At 40.4% G+C, this 13604-nt stretch overlaps 1 protein-coding gene across 16 annotated transcripts in view; it reads left to right on the top strand.

Moving 5' to 3' along the window:
* Positions 1-13604, top strand: part of DICER1 (dicer 1, ribonuclease III) — a 102741-nt gene that overhangs the window by 61544 nt on the left and 27593 nt on the right. For all 16 annotated transcript variants that reach the window (XR_006291473.1, XM_037900887.2, XM_037900886.2 and 13 more), the window contains 5 exons: positions 2835-2967; positions 5252-5494; positions 5585-5739; positions 6490-6622; positions 7120-7195. Coding sequence is in view for 15 of the 16 variants with exons in the window: in XM_037900887.2 (XP_037756815.1) it covers positions 2835-2967; positions 5252-5494; positions 5585-5739; positions 6490-6622; positions 7120-7195 (740 nt within the window). In the remaining variant the exon portion in view is untranslated. The remainder of the gene's footprint in view (positions 1-2834; positions 2968-5251; positions 5495-5584; positions 5740-6489; positions 6623-7119; positions 7196-13604) is intronic.

Raw genomic sequence — 13604 nt, 5'->3', positions numbered from 1 at the left:
ATTACTTTAATAGAAATAATATACATGCAACTTGCCATCCCAACTGGATTTTTCCAGACACTTCAATTTAAACACACTTGCTTAGCTAAAACAATAAAACAAGTTTGTTAACTAAAAAGGGAGAGATTTTAAGTGAGTACAAGTAATGAGGCATAAAAGTCTGAAATGGTTACAAGAAAAACAAAGATAAAATGCTACTGGAGTGCTTAACTTAACTTAACACGGTTACATTCAAAGCAGAGCTTTCTCTCCACATCCTTCTTAGGATCAGGTCAGGACCCCTTCTCTCAGAATCCAATGAATGCTTTCTTTGTTGCTTCAGGTACTGTCAATGCGATGGATAGGAAGAGAGAGGGAGGTGCCTTGGGGTATTTATCCTTCCTTTTTATAGTTTCAGTCCCCCCCCCTTTGAAAAACATTTCCAACTGGGTACCAGGGAACCAAAAGTCTATGGGGAAGGATGATTCCTGCTGCTTGTTCCTCACCAGTTTGAGCTTCCTTTGTTTCCCTTCCTGCTTGATGACTCTGTTTACTGTTTAAATGCAAATTAAGCAGATCACGCATTCCTTTGTTTGAGATAGACCTGTTTGCCAACCTCAGTTTGGAACACATGGAGTTAACACCATATAGTAGAATCTTATAACTTCACATACAGTGTTACCACATACATTTTATCAGGAGGATACTGACCAGCAAATTGAGATTTTCAAATGATACCTTACAAGGCATATTTGTACAAAGATAATTACAATACTGTGTAGGTTGTGAATACATGGATACATTCTGTCACAGTATATTATATAGTATACTGTATATAGTATAGTATATTAGAGTATATTACTAGTTTATGGTCAAAAATAGAAGAAAAGAGCTTAATACATTTTCCTGTAAGTAATTGCCTGTGAAGTTGTGCACTATGAAATGTTATATCTCGATGTCATTAATTGTATATTTCTCTACAAGTGAAGTGCATTAAGACCTAATGGAATCTTTAAGTAGAAATCCAAATTTGAGATTTATTTCTTTTGATCATCTTTGATGGGATAAAACAGCTTTAGAATAGTAATGTCATCTAGAAGAAGAAACAAAGGTAAAGATTTTCAGGGTCTGACTTTCCAAAAAAATAAAAATAAAAAAAATCAGATACATAACTGCCCTCCCAATTTTCTGCAATATCCCTTTCTAATGGTTGGACCAGGGTGGGATTGATGTGTTCATACAGCCTTTGACTAACAGACTCTGGGTCTTTTAACACAGGCAGTAAAGACACATTTTTAGACCCGGAGATTCCAGGTTCATCCCCCACTGCAGAGGACTCCCCATGGGGCATTGCATTTCAAAAGCAATTACTGTGATTATACACACACATGTATTTATACAGACAGATGGCTTGTTGCTTAACTTACTCATGAAATCAGTGTTGTACAGACAAACTTTTAGCTTATTAGGCCTATAAGAAGAAGGGGAAATACAAAAGAAGAGACCTATTTAAAAATGAATGCAAAAGGATGAATAAATACGTATAATCATATAATCCATGCTCAGTATTATTGAGGAATTTATTATTAATTTCACCAATTAATTGCAAACATATTTAGGTTAAATAAGAAAGATGCATGTCTATTTTTAATCAGCGTGCTAAACATATCTAGTTTCTCAAAACATTACAGCAAAGTCTTAAAACTTTTTGTCATTAGCATATGTGAACAGAAAATATAATTTAAATTATGCAGATATTTATCCTTAACATTAACCTAATGATCTTACATTCCAACAGAATTATCCATAACAGTAAAACAATTTCTGTATATCTCACCTTTTAGTACTACCTTACTTAACCTGCAAAGAATCAAGAGGGTCTTGAACTGTTTTGTGCTGTGATTGTGGAGTCAGTGTCCTTTCGGAAGCTTTGTTAATTTACAGAGCTAAGCCTTGATCATACAGCTAGCCCCTTGCTGCATGGGATCCACCCACACAGAGATAGTTGCAGGATACGGGACCTTACATTTCATGTTCAAGATGTTTTTATTTGTGTGTATGTGTGTGTGATATACACACATGCGCTTTTCAGTTTGCTTTTCTGTTTATAAATGTTTGCATATGTACACCTATACAGAATACACATTCAGTGTAGTTGACAACTCCACAACAGATAAAGATGTCAAATGTTTGAGTACAGAGGTTTGTAACATTTAGAAGAGATGTGAACACTTGGTGCTGGTTTCTTAGGTTCTGTCCTTTGTAGATTTTGACCAAATGACTAGTGACATGGGACCCTGAGTTCTAGGGTGTCCAACATGTATGTCTACACAGGGATAAAAAACCTGCTGGAGCCCAAACTTGAATGTCTACACTGTGATTTTTAGACCCACAGCCCTAGCTCAAGTCAGATGATGCGGGCGAGCTGCAGCTGTGTTGCAGGTCTTTTACCCCTATGTAGACATACTCTAAGAGGGGCCTTTTTGTTCTGTTGGGGATACTTGGCACTTCCTGAAAAGTAAGTCCCTTTAAAGGTGTTTCAGTTTGGGCACCCAGAAACTGCGGAATCCCAAAATCACTGGTTCCTTCTGAAAATCTTGGCCTTCAAGTATAGACTTCTCCATACTAGACCCAAAGCATGTGCATACGTATGCAGTCCATCTTTGATTATCCCTACAGAAGTTTTCACCATAAACTTTCAGTTTCAGAAAAAAACATACTAAGGCCATCTGTATATACGTTGGCAAAATACCCGATTACCAAACTTCAATTTTTAATATAGGTCTTACAAACGAAAGATTAACTTTTCATTTTCTCAGCTATGCTTAACTCCAAAATGTGTGTAATATTCTTAGGTTGATAAAGGAAGCTGGAAAACAGGATCCAGAACTGGCTTACATCAGTAGCAATTTTATAACTGGACATGGCATTGGAAAGAATCAGCCTCGTAACAAACAGATGGAAGTGGAATTCAGAAAACAAGAAGAGGTAACTTAATTGAAAAGAATTCTATGATACTACTATGTTCAGAATCATTTCATTTGCAGGCAAAATCTGTGTGCAGTAACTCCTGGAATCTCAGGAAGTATTCTGACTTGACAGATCTGCACATTTGTTTGTGGTGCAGATGTTTTTACAAAAAATGTGTTTAGAAAAATTGGGTGGTCAAGTTATATAATCAAATAGAATTTAAAATGGTCTGTATAACTAGTTTCTTGTCTTGTCACATCAACCACTTAATTCTCCTCTAATGGGTTAACAGTGCTACATTACTGTTTCACAGAAAATAAAGTGTTTTGGAATTTCCTGACTGCAGTGTAGAATATTAAGCTCTTTTGTAATAACAGTAAATTGCTGATCATTAAAAGCTCAGATTTACATTGAGTCTAGTGTCGAATAAAAACCCATGGTCTTGAATTTCATGTTGGGACGTTTTAAAAAAAAATTAGCTTTAACTGTGTTTTGTATTTGAACTTGATAAAAGCCATATTTATAACGTGAACCCCCGTAATTGCCTTATTAAAAATATTTAAATCACCTACCCTGTTACAGCTTGACGTACTTTGATACCAGTAGCTTATTAAATTCAAAGAAATAAAATTTAACACTTTTAAAAATACAAACATAGCTTCCAACTTGATGATAAAAATCTATGAAAATGGAACGTCCTAGCACTCTGAAATCTGTATTTGATTAATTGGGCTGGGTGACTGATTAATTTTGCATTACAAGGTTTGTTATAACGTAGTATTGGCCAGGATCCTTTTAACAATAAACGTTGTGTGGAATGTTTGTTTGGCCTGTATGCATGATGGGGAGTGGGGGAGCATTCACAAATGAAAGACTTATAATATTGCTCTGTCTTTTTTAAGGCTGTTGGTAAATGGTGACGTGGTGTAACAGATATTAAGTAGAGTCCATTAATGATTTAGCAACCAATTCATTAAAAAAGCCAATGGTTATTTTAATGAGATCCTAAAACAAAAGTCAGGGAGGACCAAAATTAGGGAGTGTATTAGTGTTTTAGCTGAAGGGAAAATATTTAGAAAGAACCCTCAGATCTATCATTTAAAATACTTTCAATTTAAAAACAGTTGAAAAGTTAATCTTTGTTAATCCTATTTCAAAATTGAATCTCTTTTGAAAATTAGTATGCCCAACATTGCCAGAAGCTGGGAATGGGCGATAGGGGATGGATCCCTTGATTACCTGTTGTGTTCATTTCCTGTGAAGCGCCTGGCATTGGCTACTGTTGGGAGACAGAATACTGAGCTAGATGGACTTTGGTCTGACCCAGTATGGCCGTTCTTATGATCTTACCTACATTGACATTTCAAATTAGTAAATACTGTTGGCAATTGTTCAGTGACAAACTTGATTTAAAAAAGGAGTACTTCACAAGTACTCCTTTTCTTTTTGTGAATACAGACTAACACAGCTGCTACTCTGAAACTTGATTTAAAAAGTAGCCTAAAATCACATGAACTGCAACAAGTAGTTTACTGTAGTTTATTGTGTGGGGGAGGGAGGCTGTTTCTTCCACACATAGTATAATGAGCTATCAATTCTTATGGCTTTTTTCCTTTTAAGTGAACCTAATTTTTACTTCCTTTTTTATTCTTTTTCTGGATTTTACAGAATAGTTTGACATTGTTCTTTTTGCAAGTATTTTTGTCAGGATTTCTTATTTCAGTTTGTTTTTATATAACTGTTGTGACTTTTCTTTTAGCAGGTTGACCATAATTGTTCCTTGATCCTAGTGAATTTAAATTGTTATTAGCAGAAACATCAACTGTGGAAATTGTCATTTCCAAAAGTGATGCTTCAACATCAGAAATGCTGATTGGTTATTCCCAAATTATTGATTTCAGAAATGCTTTTCTGAACACAACATTGCTGGAGCATAGCCAAAAGATATGTAATATTGTAAATTAAGCAGGTTTTCTCCACCCGCATGATTAGAGGTTCCCACATTTTTTTAGATTCCCTCATAATTTAATATTTAAGATGTAATTCCTAGGAAGCCATATTGTCTTTCTGATTAAATGTTGTTGCTCTAAGAGTCTCTGAAATTTTTTTTTTTATTATTGTTGTTTGTTTTGGCTGAACACTGTAATCCTGATTCTTTTTAAACATGTTTTTAGAATTCCAATTCCATCCTTCTGGGGTGTTTTTTTTGTTTACATAGCATTACAAAATTCATTAAAAGTAATTCAAACAGTTGTGTACAGAAATGATTTCTTAGACATTTCTTTCTTGATTACTTTTATAGGTACTTAGAAAATTTCGAGCACATGAGACCAACTTACTTATTGCTACTAGTATTGTTGAAGAGGGTGTTGACATACCAAAATGCAATTTGGTGGTTCGTTTTGATTTGCCCACAGAATACCGTTCCTATGTGCAGTCCAAAGGAAGAGCCAGGGCACCAATCTCAAATTACATCATGTTAGCAGACACAGACAAAATCAAAAGTTTTGAAGAAGATCTTAAAACCTACAAAGCAATTGAGAAGGTATGTATCCAAAGGAACATACTTCTTGGTTAGCATAGTAGTAAAAAAAAAAATAGCCTGTTTCTCACATTCTGTTCTTAAAATGTTAAGATCCTCAGAAACAAATGCTCAAAGTCCGTTGATACTAGTGAAACTGAAACTGAATCCATCGTGGATGATGATGATATCTTTCCACCCTATGTGTTGAGGCCAGATGATAGCAGTCCAAGAGTTACAATTAACACTGCGATTGGACACATCAATAGGTATGAGCCAAATTCACTTTTTTCCTTGCACTTTGACATCTTCAGATACTGAAGTTCTCCATTGACTCACACAACAGGGCAGCGTAAGGCATGGCACTGAAAACTTCCCCATAACACTCTACCAACATGCTTCAACTCTATTCTGAATGAGATCACCCCTGAGTTAGAGAGGGCAGGCCTGTTGTCAGATCCATTCAGTCCTTGTCTGAGACTGCCAACAAGGATACCAGTTCTGATGATTGGTATTAGTGATGTGGATTCCCTTTCTACTAAGAACTACCCAGGGATATGAACATAACATGACTGATGTGTACTCCCATTGCTTAATGCATTGCTGGAATGTACTGAGTTACTATGGTGATATGGGCTGTATAAAAACCTTTATAAAATAGAGACCACCAACACATTTAATAAAGTCCACCATTCAGCCATCAAATGGGTAGAGATGTAGTTGCTTTTGACAGTGCCAAATTTTAAAGAAGTGCTATAGTTGAGGGGGGCCACATAAAATCCTCTCACTCACATTTCTGGTGTTTATGATCTGCTGTATTATTTTAAAAAGGGTATTGGATGACGACATTAAATCATTTTACTTTACTAAATATTAATTTTGGGAAATTCAAGAGATAGGCAGGACTAAAATCTTCCATATTTCCTGCATTAGTAATTTGAGAGTCCCTGTAAGCTGTAAATAGGATCTTGCTTTTGGATTTAGAAAGATAGGCTTTTTAAAATCTGTTGTCAAATTAGGTACTGCGCAAGATTGCCAAGCGATCCATTTACTCATCTGGCTCCTAAGTGTAAAACCCGAGAACTGCCTGATACTACATTTTATTCAACTCTCTACCTGCCAATCAACTCACCTCTTCGAGCCTCTATTGTTGTAAGTACTTGGTATGGGGATGGAAATAAGTGAATTATGTATGTATATATGCGTGAACGAATTTTCCATTGGCATTAATTTGTAGCCAGTATATATGCTCTTTTCTTTTGCTGTAACACACACTGTAACTACGTGCAGACCACTTCTGCTTCTTTTGTTTGTAGTCTGTTTTCTCAGCAACTTCCTTTCATTATACATCCCAAAGACTTTTGCTGCTTTTCCCTCAGGCTCATGTTCATACACATTTGCTTATCTGAGTTGTGGGATGTGCTCCAGATTTATTTATTTATTTATTTATTTATTTCTGCACTTTGCATAGGCAGTATAAGAGTTGATACTGTTTTTTAAAACAGTAACTCCTTTGTGATGAGTTTTAATGTCTGTTCTTTCTGAGTTTATGAAACCATTATAATGTTTAAGTTCTCACCATTTAAATATATTGGTAAACTATGTACTGTTAAAGATAGATTTAAGATATTTTGTGAAATATTTTGTAGGGTCCTCCAATGAGTTGTGCAAGACTGGCTGAGAGAGTGGTAGCTCTTATTTGCTGTGAAAAACTTCACAAAATTGGTAAGTGACTTTGAAAACAGGGATCTCTTTGGTTAAGGGGAAAAAAATCTTTATATTGAGGCATTTGGAAAGTTGTAGGTAAAGACTTCTGTCATCTATAATATGGTAGAAGAATTCATGGTTTAACCCCTGTTGCACAATGTTCTGTGATGTGATCATATAATGAAATAATTTAACATGCATCCATGTAGAGGTGTAGAGTTAAGGTTGTCAAGGGAATCTCACCACTGAATTTCTGTGGTTTTTAAAATGGTAAATTCAATATCAGTTGCGGTAACATAACTTTTGACATGGAATATGGTTTTTATACAGGAAAAAATTTCAATGTCAGCTAGCAAATCACATTTCAGAGTTCTGGTGTAATTTGAGAGCTATATTTCTCAGCCATGAGATAACCATAGAATATGATTTTTCTGGAAGTTCATTATAACAGCTTTTGTTATGTACAATCCAAAATGCAATGCTTTAAGAGGAGGCTTCTCTAGTTAACTGCAAAATATTTATCAGAACTCTAAATTCTTCAAGTGCTGGTCCTTATGTGTGTTCGATATGTGAGTGTGCATGTGCACGGTACACCTGAATCCAGAAAAATCTTGCAAATAGTGACCATTGGTCTGCCTCTGAGCCCAGGTTCCCTTTGGGCTCTGCACCAAGGATATAAGGGGAGGTGTGGACTGACTCCTCCAGTTCCTTTGTACCACCACATGGCCTCAGTCGGAATCCTCCAGTGTCTGGAGCTATCCTCGCATCGAGTTTGTCTTCATCTTGTAAATATAATTGTGTATATACTTTAAGTGCTTTTATAGTTTTCTGTATTGGTAGTGTAGCTTAGTTCCTGATCTGGTGGGGAACCCTCTCTGTCTCCCCTTTTGGGAGTAGGACTATGTCAGAATTTCGGGATTCAAAAACTCTCTATCCTGCCCTTGCTCTTTCTTGGTCAGTGATGACCACCTAAGATCCCTCTTGGCTGCGTGGCCGCACAGCAGCTTATTAAGAGCTGCACAGGGCTGCGGCGGGGAAAGCACTTCAGCCCAGGTGCTGCTGTGGGGAGAGAGAGGGAAGGGGGGGAGGAGTCCTCTCCCTGCTATAGCCCCAGGGCAGCCTGCACTCCAAAATCTCATCCCTGGGCCCCATCCTAGAGCCCTCACCCTTCCTGCACCCAAACCCCCTGTCCCAGCCCCCTTCTGCACCCCAAACCCCTCATCCCCAGCCCCACCCCAGAGCCTGCACCCCCAGCCAGAGTCCTCCCCCCTGCACCCCAACCCTCTACCCCGCCCTGAACCCCTTCCCACTTTCCGAACCCCTTCCCACATACCAAACCCCTCAGTCCCACCCCGCCACGTGAACTCTGTGTGCACCAATATGGAGGTGAGGAAAAATTAGAGGGAACACTGATGACCACCCATGCTATCTTTACTGCCTTGGGGAAGTTCATGTCTCCTCCAAGTGCAATATTTGTTGCTTCTTCCCACCCCAGACCAAAGATAGACGAGAGGTCTGACTGAGGAAGTATCTCACGGAGAAAACCCTGTCAGATCCAGGCTGGGGAGACACCTTAGTACATTGACTGGAGGCTTTGAGCAGTTCTTCTCCGAGTATGAGCTCTGGAGCAGAGGCTGGATCAGTTAAATCTAAAGACCTGTTGCCTTGGGGACAAGGGTGAGGGGAACTCTTTCAAGCATAAGAACAAACCATCCCCAGTCTAAGTAGCCTTCTCAGAGAAGGGATCCTCCCAGTGTCCTTCCAAATCAGGTGAGTCTTTGCTTGTCAGTCTGCCGAAGCCTTTTGACCACAAAGGGAAAGCGTACAAAATGAAAGCTTCCATGATAGCGGTACCAACATCGGTGCTGACCACAACCTTAAAGAGTCAAAGTACCATCAGCTGCCAGTACTGATGAGCACCAGATGGGATCCTCTCTCCCCAGCTGTACGAACCCGGTTCTGAAAGCACCCACCAACAACTAAGTCTGTCATGGCATCGGATCCAGCAGAACTGACAACCAGGACTGTTTGTACTCCAGAATGGACTGAGACATACACTACACCAGAGGATATCTTCATCCTCCTGGACTCGCAATTTCCTCTACTTTTTAGCCTGGTCCTTCTGAGGACCATATTGACCCCAGAAGGGAACACCACTTCAAGAAGGAGGAGTCACTCCCCTATTCCATCCATAAGCCAGTCTTTTCTTCCACTGGTACTGACAGTACTGCTGATGGAACTGGATCTGTCCTTGCCATAGACTAAATGCGATGCCCAAGGCAAACCATCATCTCCTCAACATATGGAGGTTATCGCAGACAGGACTTTGAGAGTGTCTTGGACCTGTTCTCTGCACAAACATGGTTCCCCTCCAAGAGAGCACTGGTACCCACTGTCCTGAGTCCATCCCAACCAGTCTTCAACCCTTCATGCTGGCCCCTTGGCATCCATGGGACCCTTACCAAATCCATGCACTCAACCAGAGTCTCACCATCCTTCTCCTAGTAGACAACAGCAGCCAGCTCTGCAGAAGTATATGGAAGAGGAAGATGATGATCTGGATCCTCTGGTACTAGCAGTGCCAACAGGCATATCATCTTCCTCACCTGATGAGGTAGTTACCCTGTCTTTGCTCTCACCCAGTGACCCTAGGCAACACCAAGCACTATTGGAGACATTGGCAGCAGAGCTTCAAATTCCATTAGAGGAAGTTCAAGATATGCAGTACAAACGCTTGAACATGTGACAGCCCGCCGGACCCAATTGGGTAGCATCCCTGTGAATGAGGCCATTATGGAGGCCAGCTAAAGTTGTATGGCGTACACCAACAACTTGTATCCCTACTCCTAAGGGGAAGAACTCTTGTTCACTGGCCCTACCCCTAACTCCCTAATAGTGCAAGCAGCCATGGAAAGATCCAGGAAGCGACACCCAGGAACTACCCATACGTACAAGGTAGCTCAACGCCTTGACCTGAGGAGGAAGGTATTCACATCCATCAGTCTCCAGTTGAAAATTTCTAACTACCAGGCCCTTTTATGAACTATGCAATGTTACTGGAGTTCAAAGATAAAACTCCTCAAGGAGGACAGGGCTCAATTCCAGGCCCTTTTTGAGGAAGGTGGACTTGTGGCAAAACCTCACTGTAAGCTGCAGTGGAAGCAGCTGATACTGCATCAAGATCTATGGCAACCACAATAGTAATGTGCCAGGAGTCATGGCTCCACTCTTCAGGGTTCCCAAGAGAGATTCAGAACACCACTGAGGAGTTTCCTTGTAATGAAACTAGCCTCTTTAATGAGAAGACAGACAAGTCTTTGCACTTTTTAAAAAACTGCAGGTCAACCCACTGCCCGCTAGGCGTTTATTCTCTGGGCCTGAAGAGGAAACACCATAAATGACCATATAAGCCAACATCTCTTTCCTTAGCCTTTCTGTCACCGATGACCCTACAAAACTGCACGACAAGCAACAAAAGGTGCAGAAATCAAGATATGCAGTCTCATCCATATCAGTGACAGCTATCCAACCTCAGCCACCAGCTAAACTATAGAGTGAGTGCCACCTCAGCATCAAGGGAAAGGGTTCTATTCCAACTGTTTCATATTTCCCAATAAAAAGGGAGGCTGGAGGGATTATTGACCTACATCAGCTAAATACCTTTATTTACAAATTAAAATTCTGCATGGTTACATTGGCATCAATAACTCCTTCCTTGGAAAAAGACACATGGTTCACAGCTCTCCACATAAAAGATGTTTGCTTTCATGTGATCGTCCACCTGTCCCGCAGAAGGTTCCTCAGTTTTCTGGTAGGTCAGGAACACTGTGAATACAGGGAACTCCTGCACAATTTGGCAACAGCAGCCAGAGTCTTTGCAAAGGTCTTTTCAGTGGTGGGAGCAAAGATGAGATGAAACAGCTACACTATCTTCCTGTACTTGGATGACTGGCTTTGAACAAGTAGATAATGCCTAGGAGCTCTGATGGCAACTTCATCATTACTGGGTTTTGGCATCCTTGGCGATCTGCATAAAAAAAAAATCTGTCCTGATTCCCATGCAAATCAGAAACTCTATAGGGGTGACCTTGGCTCAACTACAGCAAGAGCCTACTTTCCCGCGGACAGACTCCATGCCATGAGCAGTCTAATAAACCAAGTCACACTCAGATGTTGAATGGTCCGGTTCTGTCTTTCTGTGTTAGGCCACATAGGCTATTATACCTATGTAATGCCTTTCACCAGGTTACATCTCCATTATCTACAAGTCTGGCTCCTGTCAGTGTATACATCAGTCAGGCACACCATGAACTCTGTAGTGACAGTTGCTGTCATGGTCAGAGCTTCACTCATCTGGTGGACGAACCTGGGGCATGTATATGTTAGAGTCCTTTTCTTAGCTCCCATACCCAACATGAGAATAATCTTAGTCACATCCCTTGCGGGCTGGGGATCCCATGTGGATGGACACCTCGGAAAGCCAGTATGCATATCAACCTCCTAGAACTAAGAGCAGTCAGGTGGGCCTGCAATGCATTCCTTCCATTTATATAATCCCAACATTTCTGGATAAGGAAGGACCTGTTAACTCAAGAAAGCAGCAGGGTCAGGCATCCCAACCCAGATTCTCTTCACCTCACAGCTTGGTATTTGGATAGTTTTCAAACCCAAAGCATTCATGTTTGGCAGTTGAACTATTCTGAATAATAGCAGGAAAGATTCTACCAGAAGATGTTACCTAGCCACAGGGAGGAATTTGTATATCTGGTCACAACAGATTCAGTATTATCAGAGTCAGCAGGTATTCCTGCTATTTTAAGACATTGAGTCTCTATATTAGCTTGCTGTGGCCTCACCTAGCAGCATCAGTGCATGCCATCCTCTGATTGATAGCTACTCTATCTTTACTCATTCAGTATCAACCAGATTCCTAAAGGGTTTGACCAGGACCTATCCACCAGTAATGAAGCCAATGCCACAACAGGACCTCAGTCTTGTACTTTCAACACTTACCAGGCCACCTGTAGAACCATTGGCCATGTGCTTAATGTCCCACTTATCAAGGAAGGTCGCCTTCCTGGTTGCCATTATGTTGGCCAGGAGGGTGAGTGAGCTGGGGACTCTTATGGCTGACCCACCCTATACTACATTTCACAAAGATATAATATCCTTTCTCCTTCATCTAAAATTCATCCCAAATTAGTTTCCAGATTCTACGTAAACTAATCAATTCACTTACCAGTATTCTTCCCAAAGCCTCACGCCTCCAGCAAAGACAGGAGACTTTTTTGTCTTGAGCTCAGACGAGCACTGTGTTCTACATGCAAAGAATGAAACCTTTTAGGAAATCACCTGGACCGTTTGTTGTTTTTGCTTGACCTCATGCTTGTTCTGCTATATCTTCTCAAAGACTATAATGGTATGTCTGCACTGCAATTAAAAACCTGTGACTGGCCCATGCTAGCTGACTCGGGCTCATGGGCCTCGAGGTAAGGGGCTGTTTAATTGCGGTGTAGACTTCTAGGCTCAGACTAGAGCCTGGTCTGCAGAACCCTCTGAGATGGGAGGGTCCCAGAGTTCGGGCTGCAGCCTGAGCCCAAATGTCTATTCCACAAACAGCCCTGTGAGCCTTAGTCAGCTGGCATGGGCCAGCCATGGGTAAGTGCAGTGCAGCCATACCTTGCATGGATTTTTTTAATCAGTTAGCACATCTATTCCACGAGAGCACAGAAAGCCTAAGTAGCTTCTCTCAGAGAAAACCCTCTACTGGACATTTAAAGTGGCAACCTGGAGTTCCAGCAACACTTTCGAAAAGCATTATGTATTGGCCCAAGCCTCTTCTGCTGACATAGCCTTTGGAGCTGCAGTGTTGCAAGCATATAGACCACCTGCATCCTTGCATCCCCCTCCTCTTTGAATACTATTTGTCAGCAATCGTGTGGAATACAATAGGGACTAGTACACAAAAAAGAAATGGAGATTAATTACCTGTAACTGGAAGTTCTTCAAGATGTGTTCCTATCTGTATTCCACTACATACCCTCCTTCCCCGCCGTCCCAGCTTTGAATTACAACTGGATTTGTGGTAGAGAAAGAACTGGAGAGGCATTGGTCTGTACTTCCACTTATATCCCCAGTGCAGAGCACAAGGGGAGCCAGGGCGCAGGCATGGAACAATAGACACTATTTGCAATATTTTTCTGGTCTCAAGCTCATGATGTGCATGCGTACCCACATGTGGAATGCAGTCAGGGACCACACATCTCGAAGAACTTCCAGTTAAAAGTCAGTAATCTCCATTTCTAAAGAGGCAAAGCAGATTTTCTCTGAGCCATAGAACATAGTCAAAAAAACGAAAATCTCATGCTGACTTTAGCTGTAGTGCTGCTTGTAAATATGTCATAAGTACATTTCTTTATTACAGTGT

The sequence above is a fragment of the Chelonia mydas genome, chromosome 6, assembly GCF_015237465.2.
Source record: "Chelonia mydas isolate rCheMyd1 chromosome 6, rCheMyd1.pri.v2, whole genome shotgun sequence".
In the NCBI taxonomy this organism is placed as follows: Eukaryota; Metazoa; Chordata; order Testudines; family Cheloniidae; genus Chelonia; species Chelonia mydas.
Note: the sequence above shows the minus strand (reverse complement) of the source record. Positions and strands in the feature narration are given on the sequence as shown.